Source organism: Colletotrichum gloeosporioides, assembly GCF_011800055.1.
Source record: "Colletotrichum gloeosporioides strain Lc1 chromosome Unknown consensus_117, whole genome shotgun sequence".
Lineage (NCBI taxonomy): Eukaryota > Fungi > Ascomycota > Sordariomycetes > Glomerellales > Glomerellaceae > Colletotrichum > Colletotrichum gloeosporioides.
In genome coordinates this window covers 714,403-735,682 of record NW_025544762.1, presented here as the reverse complement: position 1 = coordinate 735,682, position 21,280 = coordinate 714,403, and the positions used below count along the sequence as shown (strand labels likewise).

The window sequence follows — 21,280 nt, the reverse complement described above, 5'->3', positions numbered from 1 at the left end:
CTTCTTATTCACCTGTCCAATTTTCTGAATAGATCCCCACAGCACTAGATGTCCCAGACAGCCTCCCCCCCCCTTATGGTACATTGTACTGGTATCTTTGAAGCCAAAATAACAATAAGCTGTGGTTTCCAAACACCGCATAGCCTTTCCGCCTTCTGCAATCTCCAAGATCCTACCTCTTGCGCCGAGTTCCGTGTCCGACCCCATTATTCCCCTTTATGATGGTATGTCGCGTGTGTCGCCGTTCCTAAGCATCCAAAGCAGATATCGCAATCCGTTCATTCGCCACCGATTCCGTTGCCCATTGTCGTGATTTCTGACCCAGAAAGTGAAGCCTTGTAGTAAGGTTTTGGTATCCCCGGTGAAACGACCCTTATAGCCTCACCCCGTATTATTAAACCCGAGAAATAGTAAAGTGTCGTGTAGAAAGAACCAATTCGATTTGATGGAAGCGTGATTTCGCATATAGCATCTGTCGACCCATTTTCCGAACGCCATTGACGCCAATATGATTCAGTTTCGTAACCAAGGCAGCCATTCAACCTTGGGGGTGGATGAACGTTGAAAGTGGCTTGCTTGAGAGGTACAACCTTGACAGCTACGCCCCTCGCGTGCCACCGGGATAGGCATCAGTTCATGCCTCGCGCTTGACCGAAGTGGGTGTCCCGTCATCGGAGTGATCTCCCGGCGAGCGTCGGTTGTTGTCGGTTGAGGCATTCTCGCCATCCTTGTTTCCGCAGCCCTTGACAAGGCGGTGTCTCTACAACGTTCGTTAGCAATGTTTCTCGGTGTCAAAGGTTGAAATATGAGAATGGGGAGCCATACCTTCAAGGCATCCTTCCTCGAAAAGCTCTTGTCGCAAAAGTTGCAGGGGAAGGGCTTGACGGCCAGATGAATTCGCTTGTGTCTCTTCAAATCGTGGTTCCTGTTGAATGATTGTGGGCACTGGTCGCACTTGAAGGGGCGCTCCGTTTGGGCGTTTGCTTGACTGCCGTGGCCGTGACCATACATCGAGGGACCCATGTGGTGTGGATAACCAACGCCCATACCAGACACGAGAGACATTTGATGCCCCGGGGTGTTGAGGTTCGACATGATAGGCCCTCCCATTGGAGGAACGCCATAAGGGTATCGGCCATATGGCTGAGGAGGTGCCATTCCGGAAGGGTGGGGCATCGAGGCTAACCCCCTTCCCGGTCCGGCAGAAGTCGTGGGAGACGGTGCGGTCGGGGATGCGTGAGATTGGAAGCCGGGGAATCCGGATTGCTGAGGAGCCGAGGATGCGTAGTAGGATGGTGCAATGGATGGTCGGGACTGCGCATATGAGTCAACATTCGAAGATAGAGCACCAGGCGTGGGAGGCTGCGTCGAAACTGGAGTCTGAGAACCGAGAATGGCTGTTTGCGCAGTTTGAGAGGCCTGGGAAGGCAAACTAACTGGAGTAGATCCTGCTTGGGAATAAGCCGCTTGGGAAAACTGATGACCCTGGCCGTAAGACGGGCCCGGGAGACCCTCTCCGCCCGTTGCTGGAGACTGGGAAGTGCGGGAGTATGGCAAAGGGGATTGCTGCTCGTAAGTGCTCGCTCGTGAGGAACCGTACGGCGATTGCTGGATGGCTTGCGGCGTCCCAGAGCTAAGCGCGTAAGAAGAACTCTGAGGGGTCGGCCATGCTCCGTGCTGCGAATAGTAGTGTGAGCTTTGGGAGCTGGTGGTGTTGACGCCAGAGGAGAGGGGGCTGAGCCCTTCGCCCGTCACTCCTGAAGGCGATGTTAGACCTGAGCTGGCGGTATTTGGAGAGTGGTGCGCGTTGGAGGCTGCGGAGGAAGAGGAGGGAGGGGCCGACGACGGATTCGTGCACGTCGCCTGCCATGGTGAAGGAGTGTGTGTAATCTGATTTGAATAATTGAAATAGTTCCTCATACTAGGGATATCTTGGTTTGTCGATGGTAGCTGGAAAGGAGGCAAGGCTTGGGTCGCCTGTCGGCGAGCCGTAAAGCTCTGGGAGGTTTCCATTGCCATTTTGTAAAGAACCTTCTTCTTTCTTTGAAACAACCGGGAAGGTCGATTTTCAACCTCTACGGAGAAGGCTTGTAGTCTCCGTGTGACCCGCTACCTTGAGCTGGGCGTTCGTTGCCTGATGGTGTAGCTTCGTCGAAAGGGTTGGTCCCAGAAAATGCTGATGGTCGAAAAAATGGGGCCGACGGCTGAAAAGAGTTGGCACTCAGGCGCAGGCACTGAGGAATGAAGGAGCGGGAGCGGTATCTCTTATGCTTCTTCTCGCTCCTGGCTGCTGATTTTTCGGCGTTGATGAACTTCAGTTATCCCGTGGCAAACACGATCGTGAGTCTGCTGCTGCCGACGTGTCCAGGGCAGAAACTGGGGATTGTTGCAGGTAGATGTATGTCCAAAGACGACTGAGTTTAAGGGTGCCCAGAACAAAGTTCAGAAGTACTTGGCGGAGTGGAGGAAACTAGATCGATGGTATGCAGGAGATGATGATGAGAAAGAGAAGATGTCCCTCAGGGTAAAGTATGTCTGCCAATGGAAAGATCGAAGGAGGCTTTGTGCAGGTTTTAAAAGCTATCCTGGCTGGGATGTCGAAAGGAGTTATCGTGCGTCGATCACCTTAGGGCGCCAGTCCAGTCCGTCCCTCCATCCACTGTGGAGGCGGCTGTCGAATATATGTAGCTTCGCAATGGTGCGGGACTTCGTCTTGGGGGCTAACCCAGGTTTTGTTAGGCCAAAAGCCAGCCAGGCTTTAGTCCGGGAGGGCTGAAGGGGGGCTTGAGAATGGGTAGTCGGACACCAAAAACCGAGAAGACCCTGGCGCCTCAGCTCCAAGTACCGGGGGTGTACTGTCTGACAATGGATGGGATAATGAGGAGGGTAGCTTCTGCCCTACGGAACGAAAAGAGTAGTATAGAACCTCGCGATTGGATTCTTTGCTCCGCTGGCGGAGGCGACAGCGGGAGTTGTTGGAATGTCTGAGGTAGGTGAAGCGGGGAGAGGATGGAAGAGAGATGTGATCAAAAGGATGCTTTTCTCTCTCGTTCAGTGTCTCTCCAGGAATTCTGTCTCTGACTTTCCCTCTCTCTGTTCTCTGTTATGTGTCGTCCGGGCTTATCATTCATCGAGGTCCAGCGGGAAGAGGTACCAAGGTCTAGCACCACGCAGCTGGGTGGGTGAGAGTAAATCAAGTTCAGGTAGTTCTCAACACTCGAGACACCTACTGACCTCCGCACTGCTGGTACCTTACCTGGAAGACGGGCGACAGTGGCGTATTGAATGTCCTTAGCTTGGGGCAGCAGAGTCTGGGCGTTACAGGTCGAAGACGGAATACAAGCAGGCTGCCGGGACGGTGGGTTTGAAGAAGGGGGTGGGCTTCTCAAAAAGTAGGCGCCAGTCTCTGGAGATTAAAGGTTAATATCTCATTGACGGACGAGGTAGTCAGCCTCTGTCTGGCGTGTGCTAAGTACACAGCCAAAGGTAGGCATCAGGAGTGCGCGAGGCTCCTTGCCTTGGGGAAACACACGGACGAGGAGGGTGAGTACAAGGAGGGAGGGGAGGGGGTGAGGAGCGATTGGCAGCCAGAGAGACCTGGGCAAGGGGGGCTCAAGGGTGTGGATGCACAGTAAGAAGACGCATGTATCTGTGGATTGGCTTCAGTGATTGGGTTGGAAGTGGAAGTGGAAGTGGAAGAGGGAGTGCGAGAGCGTATGGGAGTGAGAGAAGTGTCGTTTCTGCAGAGAGCAAAGGCCGTGTTCCAGCCAGGTCTGTCATCAGTCAGTAGCCATTGCTGAGGAAGAAAAGTAGGGGGGAGGGACCAACCTGCCAGCCGGAAAAGAAACGATGAAAGAAGCAATAGGCGGCGTGTGCGAGTGAAAGAGAGAAGGATGGGGTGTCGTCTGAATGGTAGACACGGTAAGGAAGATGGGCAGGTCGTCGACGACGGGCCCTACTTGGAGTCTTAGACGGGAAATACAGAGACAGGCAGTAGCAGAATGCTGGAAAGAAAGAAGAAGGGACAGAAAAGCGGACAGTCCAAAATGTCGAGGCCAGAACCCTGACCTCGAGACTGGCTGCAAGGCAGAGGTACTCTGTACAGAGGACGGATACCTGGCTTTGCTTTCTTGTTCAGGCGAGACTCCCCAAATCCCCCTCCATGCACCAGCGCCAGCACCAGGCCGCCGGATTTCCATATCCCTTGTCCCCTGAGATTGACCTTTCCCAGTCGAGCAGCAAGACGCATGTGCTTGGCTGCTCGCCCGCTGGCATCTGGTTTGGGGTCTGGGTCAGGTCTTTGCCCTCTCGTAGCGGGCCAGAAGAAGAATAGCGAGGTAGCTTTTTGCGGCGAAGCGACGTAATAAGCTACATGGTATCATGCTCGAAGCGTGTTGTTGTGGTGCTCCAGTCAACCTTCTTTTTCTTTTCCCCGAGCTGGCAGACTTTGGACGACGTCAAGTACGAGATTGGAATTGGCTTTTCGGAACGAATGAGCCAATGTAACAACGCCGCCAGCCTGACGATCGGGAGGAAAAATGACCGTGTGGGTAATATACCGGGAGACGAAGAGGGACAACTATCCCGCGGGTGCACATATGGGCGGCTGCCTGTAAGTAAGGCAAGGCAGTGACCGAGCAGACCGGCTCGAGGTACCGTGCCCGCGAGTGCAAGCACGAGCACTGGCAGGCAATGAGAAAGAGTCCTGTACCTCCATCTCGGGTTGGCGAGCTGGGATCCCATCAGCTAGGGCCAGCACAATCCCTGTCCCGGAACCTCAGCTTATTTGCACATTGACCCGTATTATTGCTGGGCCCACCCTGGGCCATTGTCCTCGGGCGCGACCCTCCTTATCCCAGAAACAGTGAAGTGATTGCTTGCGTAGGTAGCTGCCCACCGTCAGGTACAGAAGGCATCGTGCTGTGTGTGGGTGCTGACAGTCCTGTTCTTTGCTCTGCTCTGCTCTGCTCTGCTCTGCTTTGCTGTGCTGGTCTGGACTGGCACTGTCAATCATCTTGCCTTGGGCGGTGGGCTCTGTTGGATTTGGGTGTGTGTCTCTGGGCTCGACTACACGCACCCGAGGGGTATCCCCAGGACAAGCGACATTGACGCTGCCTCCATGTTCTGGGTTAGGCCTTGCAGCTGCTCAACCCTTTACCACAGACCCGAGGTCACTATCTGGGTCCAACACGCAGTCTGGTCTGCTGCGGTGTTGCTCTCCCGTTATCCCATCTCATCTCATCACATCCCACCTCCTGAAGCGATGTGATGCTGGCGGGTGCTAACTGGATGGGCAACGTCATTGCGGTGTCTAATGCTGCCGTACGTTGTGCAGCCTGCCTCAACCATTTGGGTACAGATGATAGGCCTACTGGGGGAAGCTCTACCAAGAGCAGATACCGTCCCAGACTCCTTGGTGTTTTTTGAGCACGAATATCGGCGTGTAGCCGTCCACTGGTCGTGATGGGAAAGCAATAGCTGACAGAAGCCAAGTCCTGCTTGGCATGGGAGCGTCTCGCCACATCTTGGATGACACCTGGGCTCGTGCATAGCCGTGAGCTCGAGCGGATACCGGGGAATGACGGCGCTGGGACGCGGTATGAAGACCAGCGCTGAAGACCGCCCGTGCGATCAAGGGCCAAAAAGGATCATCGTTTGGGAGGTTGCATGCAAGAAGCGAGACTTGGTGCGCTTTTGGATTTTCGTCATATCTAGCGTTCCTGGAGTTTCAGCGCGACAAAGTGCAGTGGCTGTTTTGTATCCCACGCAGAAGCTGGTTACCAGGGACGTAATCCGGCCAGGTAGGTTTGCCCGCGGATGAAAGAGAGTGAGTAATGGGAGCGGGCACGCGCCAGCGGTTCCCTTCGCAGTGTCGTACCCAGGTATCATTAGACGAGGCCTTCCTTTCTTGAGAGGATTGATTGATGCTTGTTTCCTCGGCAGACCGGGGCACATGATACCGTTGGATGATGTCCCGCTTGACCCGGCGGCACATCTTCATCACCCGTTTGGTGCCCGTGGCCGATGGCCGAGATCCCATGTCGGCACAGGTCATGCCAATGTCTGTCATCACGGAAAGAGTAGAGAGAAGCAGACTGACACTTCACTCGTCGACGTTGGGGTGCATCGGGAAATCTGAGATGTGGGTTGGGTTGGTTCTCTCCCCCAGCAGCGGCGCTCAGCTCGCGCTTCAGCCCGCAGGGGTCGAGCCGGGTATCTCTCTGCTGTCTCCACGGGCCCCTGGCTCTGTGTCAAGTACCCCAAAGACGCCCGCCAGGGTTCAGCTTGCTCACAGACGAGGTAAAGCGAGAAACGCTATCGTTGCTGGTTTGGTTGACCCGTCGTTGCGCGCTCCCCAATTGAAGCTCGGACAATTTTGCGCCCCAGTGCCATCTGATCTGATGAATGATGAGATGGCTCGTGGGCTGGCTTGACAGGCTGTCACAAGCGCATGTACATACATGGCAGCCCGCTGCGGCTGCTCGAGCTTTTGCACAACGCCCTCCGTCCTGCATCCATCCCATCGTCAAGCCCAAGCCGCGCGACTATGCGGCGGCCCGATCCAATACCTTCATAAGCTTGACGTGACGGCTGCTTGAATACTTCAGACGAAGTCTTTGCCATCCGGACTAGAGAAATTGCAAATGCAAAGTAAAGTCTGGGATGCCTCAAAGCACGTCCGTTTTCAACTTCAACACCTGGAACTGACCGGAGAGGTCGGTTCACTGCCGCCTCCGACCCGGCTTCCTTTCTTTGCTCTTTTTTCAGTTGCGTCAGTCCCGATATCATTCGATGTCCACTGGTCTTTCAAAGTGTGTATGTGTGTGTGTTGTCTCCTTGCCTGCCTCGGCCATGTAGAATGCCGCCCCAACGTCCAACGTGGGTGTCGTCGCTTGGCCGGCAGGCCGTCTTCTTGCTTTTCCCTGCAATTCCGTCTAGTCCTGGCCATCGGTTTCCTGAGCCAAGGCACGCCAAACGTGACCGCCGATTCCTCTGCAGACCGCCACGCCCTCAGCTGAACCAATTCATTGCAGCATTTCGAGGCAGGGACTTGCTCCATTCGCTGGGACCAGGGATTCTCCTTGGACTTGGCCCAGCCGTGTCTCGCTCTACTGGCCATTCCGCCAGGTGCATGCGCTAGCCGCCAGCTAAGAGCGCCACTACTGCATGGTCCAGCTGCGTGGGAATGCATACGGCTTAGCATTGTCGAGGTGCCACGGTGCCACGGTGCCGGCGGGGAGGGGAGACCATCTGCACGTTTGATCGGGTTTGTTCTGTTGATCATGACATGGCTAGATTCCGTTTCCACGAGCGAACCGAGCTGGGATGCCACAAGGATGCTTTCGTTCCGAGCCAGCGAGAAAGTCGGTATTGAGCAGCAGAAGACCACGTTTGACGTGGCTTCTTTTTCCCTACGAGGAAAAAGGGAAGAAGTTGGGTAAGCGGTGCATTCGATGCATGCTTCGGCCCTGCACCCATTGCCAGCCCACATTGCGACGGGATATGTGGTGACTCGACAAGTGGCAGCAAATGCAATGTCCTCATCATAAGCCTGCAGCTTCCTATTGATCATGCAGGGGCTATTCCTTATGTCGACGAGGGGCCTTTCGACATTGTAAACACCCGTAAGCGTGCCTCACATGGGTTGGTTGTCGCATCCCTCACCGCAACGGTTGAAGTTGGTCTTGTCCTTGTGCACTATATGTTTCCTGCGTACCAGCATGCTGCATGAGTCTGGTCGACCATCGGTATTAGGCCTAAGCGACGTTGTAAGTGCTTTGCGGCGGAGGGGATTCACGTCGTTGTCATCAAAGTTGTGCCGGCGCTGCTTGTGCCTTGTGCGAGTCCCATGCACCCATCCACGGGCCCACTCCCACGTCGCACTCCTCTCCCAGACGGGAGGGACGCCGGGGTTCCATGTGCGTGGTGTCGTTCCGCTCTTGGCTGCCCCGACACCGCGTGCCTCTTCATGCCTCCCTCAACTCCTGTCTCCCCAGGTTTGTTCCAGCTCCCCTCCCATATTACCGCCAGAAGAGTCTAGTCCCGAATCGTCCTAAAGCCTGAACTGGACGATGGGCTTACCTTCTTCTGGGAATTTTTGACGAGCGTTAGGGAGCGTGTTCTGGGCACCTTCTTTTAAGATCGCGTAAAGGGGACATGACCTCAAGATTGAATGGTGTCGAGCTTCTCGAGCTTGGAGAGTATGGCTACTGCATCGCCAGCCGATAATGAATTCGATATGTCTATGTTGTTTCCAATTTTAGTGCTTTGCGAAATTGACTGACCTACCCATGTAAATTGGTTACCTGGAGTAGGTCTTTTTCCGCGATTGCGGATTGGCGTCACATCTTGTGTAACCCATTTTGGGCTCACGTCGGGCAAACAACGACGCGTATGTAGTGTCAGTCAGGCTCCCGGCACGGCTGCGCTGGTTCGCCGTTACACCTTTTATTTTATTTTATTGAAAGTCGAACCTTTTGTTGATGGTGGTAGAAATTCTGCGAGAAGATGGGTTTGACCACGGATGCATGTGTTTGGCCATGCACACCGTTGGAGATTGGAACGTGGGGGCAAGATCGTGGCTTTTCACAAGCCGTCATGTATGCGTGAGAAGGACAGGACGTGCTCCTTGAATTGAAAAGTTGGTGCCGGGGTCGTCGCATCCATGGCAAGAGCCAGGAAAAAAAGCCACCAGTACATATGGCTACGTAGTGCAGATCGAGGTTGCAAAACGGCAGTGAAAACTTGCCCGCCATTTTGCCATAAGCGGCAGGGGTTTGTTTCTCGTCAGACAGCCACAGCAGCAGGTACCATGCTGATCATGCTTGATTAGTGAGGCTAGAATGTCTCCGTGGCCCTTCCCAGCATGTAACACGCCTGCGGAATCCAACGATGGAAGCTGGGGGTTCACGTGCGGTTGGAAATGGGCCAAAGAATGAGCCGTCCTTCTCGGAACAGACGACATAATCAAGCCTCATTGTCCGATCCGTACCCTGGGCCGTCGGTACCTCGAGATAAGATGGGGCTTTGGGAGGGCATAGACGGTGCTTGTGAAACAAAACATCATATATGGTGCCTATGCCGGGCCAGGTCGACCAGATGCGTGTATCGTCCTTTTGAGAGGATACGGGTGAGATAGGATGACACGCGGACCTTGTGAGATTGGGGCGCAAACAGAATTGCATGCTGTTTTGCTCAGACGGGTGGTTTATCCTCCGTTGCGACCTTGAGCCGACGTACCCTCAAGAGAATGGCATGGGAAATTGCGGGACTCGTCTTCTGTCACGGGGAATCGAGAGGGAAGAAAGAGCTGAGACTGCAGGCGTTGCGAGAGGTGACAGAGATCTAGAGACCGCTGGGAGATTGTGTGAGAAGCATCCTTTGGTAATAGCGACGATCTGGACATTCGAAACGTCTTTCTGAAGCCATGGTCCCAAGGTCAGCACTCGTAGTAGTGTATTCACAGAAGCCTATGTTTGAGGAGTCTTGGTTGAGCAGAAGCGGGCGGGCGAGGCGTGGCAGAGGCGCGTCGTCGGGGGTGTCGCTATCCGCCACACGCAGCATGTAAGGCAAGGTAGGGGGTAGGGAAGGCCCTGTCGGAAGGTGCCATTGAGCTGTAGGCAGCCAGCGATACGGACGTAGTGTGGTTCCGAGCCCTGGCACGGACAGGGGATAGTGTCGATTGCTGAGAGAGCGTTTCCGACCTGTCGGGCGAGCCCCCCGGATGGTTCCTGTTTGGTGTTTGTATGTGCATGTTAGGGACCTCATCCGGGCATCCATCGCGTCGGATAGACACCTGACACGGATAACGAGTGACGGCGGATGGTAACAAGTAAGAACAAGGGTGAGGAAGGGCCATCGGCAGGATGGATCCCCATCCCGCCAGCGAAGGCAGGGAGAATGAATGAACGAGTGGTGGAAGTTGAGGCTATCGTCAGTTGCTGTTGCAGGCATTGGCACCCGGCGTGGTGGCAGGCAGGCAGGCGGCAGACGCACAATAAGATGCGGCGCATGGGAGGCGTATCGGCTTCGCAGGCGGAGGATCAGCGCCACCTTGGGCGGGCAACAAACCATGGTGGTTAGAGGGCAGGCCTTTTCAGGGGTCGAGCGGGAAGGCTTTCAGAGCTAGCAAGACGGGCCAAGGGCAGGCCGGGCCAGACCAAGTCAGACCAGTGCAACGCGGGCAGGGTGGCATCGGGACCGAGATGAAAATTAGATGGGCGGGCGGCGTGTGATAGGTTGGGAGTCTCCGCAAGTTGGGGGTGACGGGCGACTGGTTTGTCTGTCTGTCGAGGGGCGGGCTCTCGCGGTGCTAGGAAGGGGCAAATGCAATATTTGCTGCGAGTTGTCGGCGAGTACGACTGATCAGGACGGTGGGTTGGCGAGCTGTGATGTTGGTCCGGTCCGGCGGTGACAGCTTTCAGCTATGACTGCGGCGCTTGGCCAGTTCCGGGACGGGGTTCTGGTCGACAGAGAGAGGGGGGGGGTCATGTTCTCGGATCTTGGCACATGATGCGAGAGTGTCGGATGGGTTGAAAGGGTGCTGAGTAAGAGAAAGAAAGGGTCGTGATTGAGGTGACGATGTGTCGTGGGACCCAGTTTCGAGGATCGAGGTGAAGAAGCTTTGGGGTCTGTTGGTTTGGCTTGGGGTACTGTATCCAAGCGAATCGTTTGAATCCGAGAGTTCGGTCGGGGCTGCAACGGCTGGCAAGCCATGAATGGCAATCTGCGATCAAGACGGAGGCGACTCAACACAGGAGGCGTTCTGGCCCCGACAATGAAGCACGGGCAGGGAGAAGAAAAAGAACGTGTTCATCGGCGGGTGGTGTTGAAGTTGAGTGGAGATGGAGGGAGGTAGGCCCACGGGTGGAGGTGGAAGGTGGAGGTGGCAGCAGCCCCATGGCAGATGGCAGTCGCCCCATAGCAGTCGAACCTGCCCGCCTTCGTGCCTTCCTTTGCTCTCGACCTACGCATACTATTCGTACCTACTACTCCCTACCTTGCCTACCTAGGTAGGCAGGTATCTTACCTCTCCCGCACCTTCTTTCACTGCAATTCTGTCCACTCACCGTTGGTCCTTCTCCTTCCATTCCCTTGAGGTACCAACCAGCATCCAAGGTGAGTTGAGGTGTCGCGGATACTCAACAAGAAGGTGCCTTAAGGTAAGTTAAGGTAAGGTACGGTACAGTACGAATACCTCTGGGAAGGAACGAGCCACCCGCAATGACAGGCACCCCGTAAGCTGCCATGACTGCACCTATGACACTGGAGTCTCAGGGTCCCCGCCAGCCCGGCACCACCCCCCGCGCTTCAGGATTCCAGCGAGGCAGGCCAGTCGCGTCTGGACTGGACTCCTGTACTTCGTTTCCTACTTTTGCCTTGTGCTACCTCACCCAGCTTACCTTAGGTACCTTACGATGTATCCGTATGATGTGCTCTGTATCCTCTCCATTTCCCAAAAAGGCAAGGCATCTGAACTCCACACACAGGACAGCGGCACAATGTAAGCGCCAAAGCCACTCAACCCAGGAAGCCGGTCCCTTCCTCTCTCGAGGCTCCCAGTGAGCGCCCCCTGACGACCCGTGCTTGTTTGCTTGTTGATTCGTGCTTCATGGCTTGCAGCGGCCGCCTGCCATCCCAGCCCGAGTCCAAGTCCAAGCAAAGCCAAGTAATGGGCCTTGCCTTGGTCCAAGATACCTTACCTTGCCTAAAGCGCCTTAGGTAAGGCAGGTAAGTTCCCGGGGGACGACTGCCTCAGCCCCCTAATGACGCCCGTCCCGGCTGTCTGGTTAGGTTTGAGTGAGGGTCTTGGTGGCACGCTCCAGAGACGGTCCACGACACACAGGCCTCCTGTTCGCTCTTCAGGTTTCGACAATCGCAATCAAACTATCCCAGAGTACCGCACCCTAGCCATCCTTCCCCATCTCCGAATCATAGCCCCTCACCCTCCTTTTACGCAAGGTACCCAAGGTACTGTTTGAGAGCCTCTTCTTACCGCTCAAACACCTTCAACCCCTCCAAGCTCCCACGTCGACTCCTCCGTCACCGCCAGCGCCACCCTCCAACGGTCTCTGAGCCATCATCGCGGCAGCCGTCATGATGTGTTCCTTCCCTCTACCAGCCGCCAACCTCTGCAGCCCACACCTGCCCTGAAGCAGCACAGCGTCTTCACGTCTCAAGCCTAACCTGTCTAGAAAGAGCTACGCCACCACGAAAGTTGCTTGTCTCCTTTCAGCCTTGTCGATCTGGAGTTTGGTCTTCACCATCTCTCCTGCTAGGATCATCTCCCACGCGAACCAACTCCCAACATGCCTCTCTCTTGTCACCACCATTCGACAGCCCTCCCTTTATTCTAATTTCCCTTTGAACCACCGTCTCTTGCCATCTCTCCCACGAAGCTTGTCCCAACCGCCTTCCATCTAGTCGATCTTCAAGGTTTAGCTGGACAGCGAAGTGGCACTTTCAAGGAGATCATCCTTGTTACGCTCATATCACACCATCTTTTCCTGTACCGTCTCCCCCGCGCCCGCACTTGTCCACATACGAAATCAGTGTTTCTTAACAAACCAAGCCTCTGGTCTTGTCCAGGAGCCTGGAGCTCGGACAACACGATACTTGGAACGGACTTCCAACGTCCTCGGTGCCTTGGTCGACATCATCTTTGTTACCTCTGTGTCGATCGATCCCAGATCATCGTTCCGGCGACATTATGCAATGACTGGAGTAGTCTACTAGTACGGTGGCGGCCCTGGGGCACAGAGAGTGGGATTCCGATACCAAAGACGACTTTGGTCAGAAATACTGCTCTGTAACGCACACTAGACCCTAGCTACATGTGTCCAGAGGGGCTGCCTAGTCAGAGGGAATGGCTACCTCCATAGTCATTCGACTGTTGGCCATTGCTCGCTCTGTCGGTCACAAAATCCTGTGCTATGTTTATACTACGAGAAAACCCCGGGTTTGTTTGGCTGCGTATCTGGCAAGCTGTACGAACGAACGGCACATGACACTCTCGCTGACGCTACACCGACGTCTTTTGTGCGAAGCACCAATACGAAAATCGAAGGTTTCGAGGCTCCGTAGGCCCGGTAAGTGTGCTCATTCGGATCAATCCAATGTAAATTTCTCGTGGTTCTGTTGCATTAACCAGAATGTCTTAGACCTTGGGTTCAGGTTGCAGGATTTCCTGATTGTCTGGCTGGATGGCCTTGGAACCACGACATACGACGAGATTGTAAGTATGCCTACGCTTGCAGGCATCAGCTAGCTATCCTGGGCGAGAACCAAGTCGGCAGCCGCCATTCATTATTCACGATCACTACGACGTTCTACAAAAGACATGACCGTTTCGCGTTCGACACCCTCAGGTGCGTTCGCCCTGAATCAGTCTGCTGGTAAGTGGAAAGAGGCATCATTAGCCAAGAAGATGTATTCTCTATGACATGTTCCTTCACCTCCCACTTTCGATGTCACAGCCGAAGTTTGTCATGAGCAAATACCCGACATGCTTTTGGCACGCTCAAAAGAAACCAACGACGGTTCTCTCTGGCTCCGGACCGACGCATTCGCAGCAATGTGAGGTGGTCACTGTCACTTCCAACTGCGCTCAATGAAAGAAGTGGCGCTGTCAATAAATCCTGCGAGCCGTGGTCTGCTGAGACGATGCTCTTGTTTTGTGTCAGCCCTGCGTATGCGAGACAGAACCTCGATTCACTAAGGCCGGGCATAATCATCCTGTTACCTGGGTGTATTTGTATCTCGCTTCAAACAGGGAGCATATTGAGTATACGAATCGTTCTCGCAGCCTCGCGGCTGGTCATGCTATCAATAACAACGATGGCCTGGACAGTTTATCGAGGGCGTAAGGGATTAAACAGTCCACCACATCCTTTAACGTAATATGATTGACAACAAGAACGGATCACGATCTCGCCGAGTAATTTCCTATCATGTGGTCTTGACTATTGAATACCCGTAACGAGCAATGACACGGTTGATGGTTCATCACGTTAGAGCGAACGGATTGAGATCTTGAAAGCTTATTGCAAAGATTGCTATCCCAACGAGTTCAACTGCGTTGGCTAGACTTCCTTAACATACTCCAACCAGTATCGAAGAGTTGCATTAGATGCATCCCTTCTTTTCACTAAGCTCTGGATCCCGTTCTTCTGAACACGACACTTTGCTAGCGAAAGTAGCTATGATACCCCTGCATCACAGCTGCACCGCGACCTTCACTGCCTCAATGTTAATACACACACCTGCGGTCATTTTCGGGGGGGGGGGGGGGGGGGGGGNTTTTAAACCCCCCCCCGGGGGTTTTTTGGGGGGGGGGGGGAGGGGCGGGTGCAGCACAATGCGCTAAAATGAGGTCTGAGACGCCCCCCATTGCTTCTGGGAAACACAATCACACTAATATGACATTCTTAGAGCAGAGAAAGACCGCTAGTCTCACGTCTTTCATACCTAGACTCACCATATTTCCTGGTATCCAGAGGTCTCCTCTCCCTCCTGTCGACTGTTCCGGTCATACCCGTATCGAATCCGGTGAAACTTGTTTTCCAGATGGAGTCGACGCGATCCTACTTGCAGCCGCGGTTCAGTGCTCATCAGTCAATGTCAGCCCTCCACACGACACACTTGTTCCGGGCTTTGGAACCCTCCGAATGCTTCACGCCTATTGGAACATGATGCCGTTTACATTGCCTCCGTTGTTGAGAGAACTGGATCGCTCTCTCTTGCTTTGTTTTGTCCTTCAATAGGCGCAACAGTCCGGTGAGAGATACACACCTAGAGGACGAGAGACTCCCCGCCTGATTTTCCGCATTTGTCCGCTCTTTTACCCAGGCCACCATAGCCTACAGGTCCAAGACTACATGGCTCATTCGCCAGCTGGCGGGAAATCGAGATTGGGCCTTCGTATTGTCTCGGCGAGGGCGACGCTGAGGTGACACCTGGGCCATCCAGACAGATATGGCAACTTGTCTTTTTTTTTTTTTTTTTTGAGGAGAAACACGGCCGCCTCGAAGCATTTGTTCTGTTGAGGCTCATTTGGGGGCGGCTCTGGCATATCTGCCTATCAATCACCGAAGAGCGCCGAGGAGGCAAGAGAAAACAAACATCATGCTGGTCTCTCTTGACCTTTCTTTTGGGCTATGAGGCTTTTCCAGCGACACGGGAGACGAGAGTCGCAGCCCACAAACAACAGCAATCGGATAAGACCAAAGCAAAACGCAGTAGCTTCTTTCCTTGTTTCTTTTTTTCTCGGCGTTCTTTTCCTTCTTGTCCTTGCCAAGTTGTGCCGTCAAGATCAAAGACACCGAGATCTAAACACTGCAAAGGCTAAACGCTTGCTTTGTGCAACCATCGTCGGAGGGGTTTGTTCCCAATCGATGGATCATGACACAACCTCCGCCCAGCCGCCCAACGCCTTCGCGGCTCGTCAAACCGTCTCGCGCCCTCTTTTGGGGGGCTTATCACTTCTATCATATCTGATCAAACCAACAAGCGAGGCAATCGAAAAGAAACGTTTGCCGCCGTCGTAGAGTGACGAGATGTAGTTGAACCATGTTTAACATGTTCTGGATCTTGACACAGACATCCGGAAACACTCCCTTTGCCCTCGCTTTCGCTGAATATGACGCATCACATTGTTATGACTTGCCATACATCACAACGAACCTAATGCGGCGAAGCCAGTGAATGTAGGAGAAACTGAACCCTGAGAAAGAAAAGAGCCAAAGTCACCCGATCAGCAATTTGACGCCGTACGAAGGGGACACTTGCCAATCCCAAAGTGGTCAAAGCAACGACCCGAGATATTGGCAACCCATTCTCCCCGTATCATCCGCCCAATCCGATCGGGACCGCAAAGATCATCTCCGTCTTTGAACCAATGGCGGTCGTAACGTGTATGAGGCAATCGTGGGCGTTGGGAAAAAGAAAACGCTCCGGTCGTCCCGGCGGTGGCGAGTCCAATGCTCCTCCCCAAGCCAGCCTTCGGCGATGGCTTCGGTGTCGCGCATCTATTTGTCTACCGGAGACCAAACCGATCCAATCCCACCTTCCATCGTTCACTGCCGACGGCCCGCTCCGTCCTGGTCACGGGGCCTCCAACCTTCTCCCGACGACATGAACCCTCGACACCCTCCTCCGCGAGCGAGGGTCTCACTCTCTGACCTTGGAACCCGAACTTTGCAGAGTCTCTGGAACACCACACCAGAATTGTGACAGGTCAACAGAGCAGAAACCATGACGATGTGATTCCTGACCAGAGTTTCTCGCTTTCACTCCATCTCTTACCAAACCCATCACGCGTGCGTGAACGACAACCACCACCACCACCCCTTATGTATGTCGCACATGCGGGCGGCGGCCCGCGCTTCTCTGTGGGTGGGCGACGCATCGTGAGACCGTCCTCCTGCATAGCCACCGAATCGCGACTTTTCTAAACCTCGTCTTTTGAGGGGAGGGTGGTCCATCTCAAGCGGTCCCCGAAAGAGTCCAAGACGTCACCACTCTCCCCCTCCGGCCGGAGTCAACGCCGAGACGAGCGTCGACGCCGACGGTATGTCTGAGGACGCACACCACGCATACGCATGTATAGATAGGGGTCTCATCACCAGCCAAGCAAACATACCGGCTTGGGGGTGTAACTTTCTTCGTGTGTTCGTTTCTTGTTCCGCCGGGTTTTTGAACCACCGTGCCGCAACGCCCACCAGTCCCTCTGGCTCATCGTCCTCCGCCACGACGGCCACATTTACGCCTCGGTGACCTCTTGTCGAGTGAACCAGCTCCGGAAACCCTTTCAGTGGCAAGACAACCGGTGAAGTGCCATACCCAATCGCGACCCAAAGTCACGACGTGTGCCGACCATCCCGGTGATGAGCAAGTTCGAGATAGGAAAGCCTTCGGCCACGTAGGCGATGGAGGGCAGTGGCTTAGAGCATGTTGCCAAGGAAAAGAAACGGTTTCTGACAATCTCATTCATTCTTACAATCGTGAACCAATACAACCAAAAGATAGCTTCCTGTTCCAATAGCTTTTCCCAGTATTCTCCAACAAAGCTTCCACCCCCGAGACCTCTCCATCCAACCGAGAGACATCCTTTGCCCCGACTATCCAATTGCCTTTCCGGAGTCGGTTGGCTATCAGATAATTTCAAAATTCATCCCGCGTACATTCTCGCCTCTACCGTTCTACATCAGACATCGAGCAAGCGATGGGTGTTGAGCAAATTACAACTTGGAAGCGGGGCGCGCGCTGCCCACAGCCGTGATCTCGTCGTAAAGCAATCTGCCATGTCGTTAGTACATGCAAACGTAGATGCAATCACCGGAAGCCACAAAGAAGAGCCATCGCCGACGGAAGACAAGATCAGATGTTCGGGGCGATGATCGAGGAACGGTGGGTGTGGAGAGGGGGGTAAAACGTACGTGGTGAGGAAGTCGGCGTAATCCTCGCCGGTGACCTGGCCGGCGAAGTACTGCGCGGCGAGGTGGTACTTGTTGCCCTTGGGCGCCTTGCTGGCGAGTTCGTCGGCGGACTCCTTGAGGAGCTTGAGGGCATAGGCCTTGTCGACCTTCTTGCCCTTGTCGGTCGAGACGCCGTGCTTCACCCACTGCCAGAGCTGGGAGCGGGAAACCTCGGCGGTGGCGGCGTCCTCCCTGCGTTTTGTGAGTTCCTCGGTTCCTCTCATGATCTGCGGTCGAGCGGGTGTTCACTTACATGAGGTAGTTGATGGGCACGCAGCCAACGCCGCGGATCCAAGCCTCCATGTACCCGAGGCCGATGTTGAGGTTCTTCTTGATGCCCTCCTCGGTAATGCTACCGGGGACATTCATATTGAGCAGGTCGTTCTGGCCAATCTTAACATCCTCACGGCGGATGAAGAGCTGGTTCGGCGTGGGCATGTGCTTGTTGAAGATTTCAGAAGCAATAGCGGCCAGGGCAGGGTGAGCAACCCAGGTTCTGCGATTTCATGTTAGTGGCTGACTTGACAGCGATGTGAGGCAGTGGGAAGAACGAACCCATCATGGCCGGCACGCGCTTCGCGCAGCTTGTCGGCGCGCACACCCTCCATGGCCTTGTCGTTGGCGGCCTTGTCATCCTTGATGGGAATCTGAGCCGCCATGCCACCCATGGCGTGAACGCCTCTCTTGTGGCACGTCTGGATGAGGAGCTTGACCTATTTACAAAGTAAGTATTCTGCATGTCAACCGTAAAGGGCGCAATCCACTGACGTATGCGTCCATGAAGGGAACGGTCATGGTGACGGCGCTGCGGTCCGGCAGAACAAAGTTGGAGTTGTTCCTGAACTTCTTGATGGTGCTGAAGATGTAGTCCCAGCGACCGCAGTTGAGGCCAGAGGAGTGATCCCTCAGCTCGTAGATGATCTCGTCCATCTCAAAGGCGGCGAGGATGGTCTCGATGAGGACAGTACCGCGAATGGTGCCGCGGGGGACGCCGACGTAGTCCTGGGCGAGGTTGAAGGCGTCGTTCCACAGACGGGCCTCGAGGTGAGACTCCATCTTGGGAAGGTAGAAGTACGGGCCGATGCCAATCTTTTGGGTCTGGTGGGCATTGTGGTAAAAGTAGAGGCCAAAGTCGAAGAGGGAGCCGGAGATAGGCTCGCCGTCGACAGTAACATGCTTCTCCTCGAGGTGCCAGCCGCGGGGGCGGACGATGAGCGTGGGAAGGGTGCGGTCGGTGCGCAGCTTGTATTCCTTGGAGCCCTGCTTGAAGTCGACCTGGCGGCGGTTGGCGTCGTAGAGGTTGACCTGGCCGTTGACCATGTTCTCCCACGTGGGTGCGCTGGAGTCTATGAAAGGGAATTCGTCAGCTCTTGAAGAGGATAGCATCGCTGGGTTACGACAGTTGGAGACTCACCTTCGAAATCGGCCATGTAAGTCCAGACATCCGAGTTCAGGGCGTTGACGACCATCTTGCGGTCGGTCGGGCCGGTGATCTCGACTCTACGGTCGACCAGACCGGGAGCCGGAGGGGCACCCTTCCATGTTGAGTTTTCTCTGATGTGCTTAGTCTCGGGGAGGAAGTCGGGCAGGGCGCCGCGGTCAAGCTCAGCCTGACGGAGCTTGCGGCGCTCAAGCAACTGCTTGCGGGTGGCATTGAAGGAGCGGTGCAGCAGGGCGAGGAAGGCGAGGGCATCGGGGGTCAAGATCTTGCGCTGAGATTCCTGAATGGAACCCAACACATTGACACCCTGAAGAATCGTTTCGGTGGTCGCCATGTTTGCGATGTTTGGTGATGGTGTTTACTGTGTCGTCGTCGGTTGTGGTCGGATGGCTGGCTGGTAGATACGGGTTTCACGTGTTAGAAGAATGCGCAGCTAAGTTGTGAGACAGGACGACGGTTGTGGTAAGCTTTTGTATGGAGGGGTATCTTTAGAGGTCGAAGTTGAAGAACAATTGATCACAAAAGGTTTGGGAAAGGAAGAAAAGGGTTGACGTTCTGGAAGAAGTAGGCGACAGGACGGAAGTTCGCCGGCTACAGATGACGAGAAAATGGTATGTAATTGTGGTAGTCGAGAGCTTTTGGACGGGTCTGGTTCGAGGAACGAGTGCCGCTGTCGCAAGCTCGGCACAGTCTCCTCGAGCGAGGGGTTGGCCGGCGCCCATCTCCCATCCATGACATGCCCCCCGGCCTGGGGAATGATGCATGCGAAGTGCAGAAGGCAAGACGCAAAGACCCCAGGAACCTCACCGGCTCCACTTGAGGTACACGCAAACGGGCCCCATGGACGCCGGCGGGGGATGTATCATGACCTTCCATCCCAGGTACCCGTCCAATAGCGTCCGCCCTGCTCGACGGTACAGTGCCTAGGGACGAGCAGCCAGCATCCAACCTTGGTCGGCAGTGATCGGGCTGGTTCGGGTGGATGGAGAACTTCAGAGCCGGACCGCGGGGAGAAGAGGAGGAGACGTCCATGCGCCTTGTGGTGTTGGACAGCCATCCATGAAGCACGGAGGGTTCATCAAAGACGCGCCTTGAGTGACGCTTGTGAAAGTGTGGGGAAAAGGGAAAGGTGTGAAACCGCAGAGCCGAACTGCAGACAAGACGCCAGTCCGTGACTTTGCATGTGCTTGCCTGCCTCGCCGGCTGGAATGTAACTTATCCCATCCTTTCTCCTACGGAGGGGCTCTGCCGTCTTCTTTTTCCAAGCGTCGGTGCATTCCGCTGCAGCGAAATGGCAAAACCAAAATCAGAACTGGGCAGGGATTGACCACTGGCCGAGCAACAGTGACCTCATCCTTCTTCTGACACCTCCACTGGACGGGCAGACGGAGGGGTGGGGTCAAACGCCGATAAGACCTTCTGCGAAAGAAACCCTTCATTCATTTTTCCGTCTTTGATTCGGGAGCATCGTGAGTGTGCACTGATGTCCTGACTCGAGCATCTTTGGCTGCTTCAATTCTGTTACTCGATCCTATCGAGCAACTCTGAAAAATTGTTTCCTGTCGAGGCTTGCGTCTTCATATAAATCCAGGGTCCTGGAGACTTTTTGGCTCCAGGTCAGGGCCGAAGTCGGATCCGCCGCGATAAGGACAGGCACATGTCGCCGCCGGCGCCCAAACTGGAGCCACGGCCACGGCCCGCAATTGAAGCTCTTCTGCTGGGGTGCAGCTGTGGAATTCCTACCTTGGCCGTCAATTCAGCATCAACCGCGATGCTATGATAATTACCATATTCCACATCACCTTAACTAGGTAGGAGTCCATTCCAACTTCCCCACCTTCTGTATGCTTGTGACGCAGAGTCAAGAACATCCAAGCTCTACCACAGAGCTGTTCGATCCGATTCACCGAGATGCCGAGGTTTGCTCTCGATACCCCAGCTCCTCCTAGGCCCAATCAGCTTCCCCACCAAAGCCGACTGTTTCCGGGCCTTTCCGGCATCGATTGTAAGTGCGCTTTGTAGCTTCATCCTACTGACTCGACTCCTGAACATATCATATCATTGTGCTTTGAGTCCAAGGCTTCTATCGTAACAATCAACTTTTGATGTGCGGCTCGAATCTATGAACTGTGGTCTGCCAACCGTACAAAGAAGCTGAGTAACCGTTGCCGCCCTTGGCAAGGCGGTCTCCAATCACCCAATCCTCAAAACTTCTGTGTATACAAGCCACAGCTGTATACCACTGGGCAAGTCATCCAACACCATTACCTTCCTCCTGCCAACCCAACCTGAAATCTCTGTCGAGCCGCAATCCTCATGCTCTGGTGAATCAAGGCCTTGCCGCCCATATGAAGTCCTGGCCATT

The 21,280-nt window shown here is 54.7% G+C and overlaps 2 protein-coding genes across 2 annotated transcripts; both read right to left on the bottom strand.

Annotated features, from left to right (window-relative positions):
* Positions 1 to 634: 634 nt before the first annotated feature.
* GCG54_00009174 (uncharacterized protein) lies at positions 635 to 10,074 on the bottom strand (the record flags this gene model as incomplete). The annotated part of the gene is made up of 3 exons (XM_045409123.1): positions 635 to 760; positions 826 to 1,863; positions 9,997 to 10,074. 3 exons carry the CDS (start codon positions 10,072 to 10,074, stop codon positions 635 to 637), a joined length of 1,242 nt encoding a protein of 413 aa, XP_045256368.1.
* A 7,163-nt stretch (positions 10,075 to 17,237) lies between these two features.
* GCG54_00009173 (Malate synthase glyoxysomal) lies at positions 17,238 to 19,249 on the bottom strand (the record flags this gene model as incomplete). Its single annotated transcript, XM_045409122.1, has 6 exons — positions 17,238 to 17,295; positions 17,436 to 17,666; positions 17,728 to 17,970; positions 18,030 to 18,187; positions 18,243 to 18,820; positions 18,889 to 19,249. The coding sequence occupies 6 exons, from the start codon at positions 19,247 to 19,249 to the stop codon at positions 17,238 to 17,240; spliced, it is 1,629 nt and encodes a 542-aa protein (XP_045256367.1).
* Between the last annotated feature and the right edge of the window lie 2,031 nt (positions 19,250 to 21,280).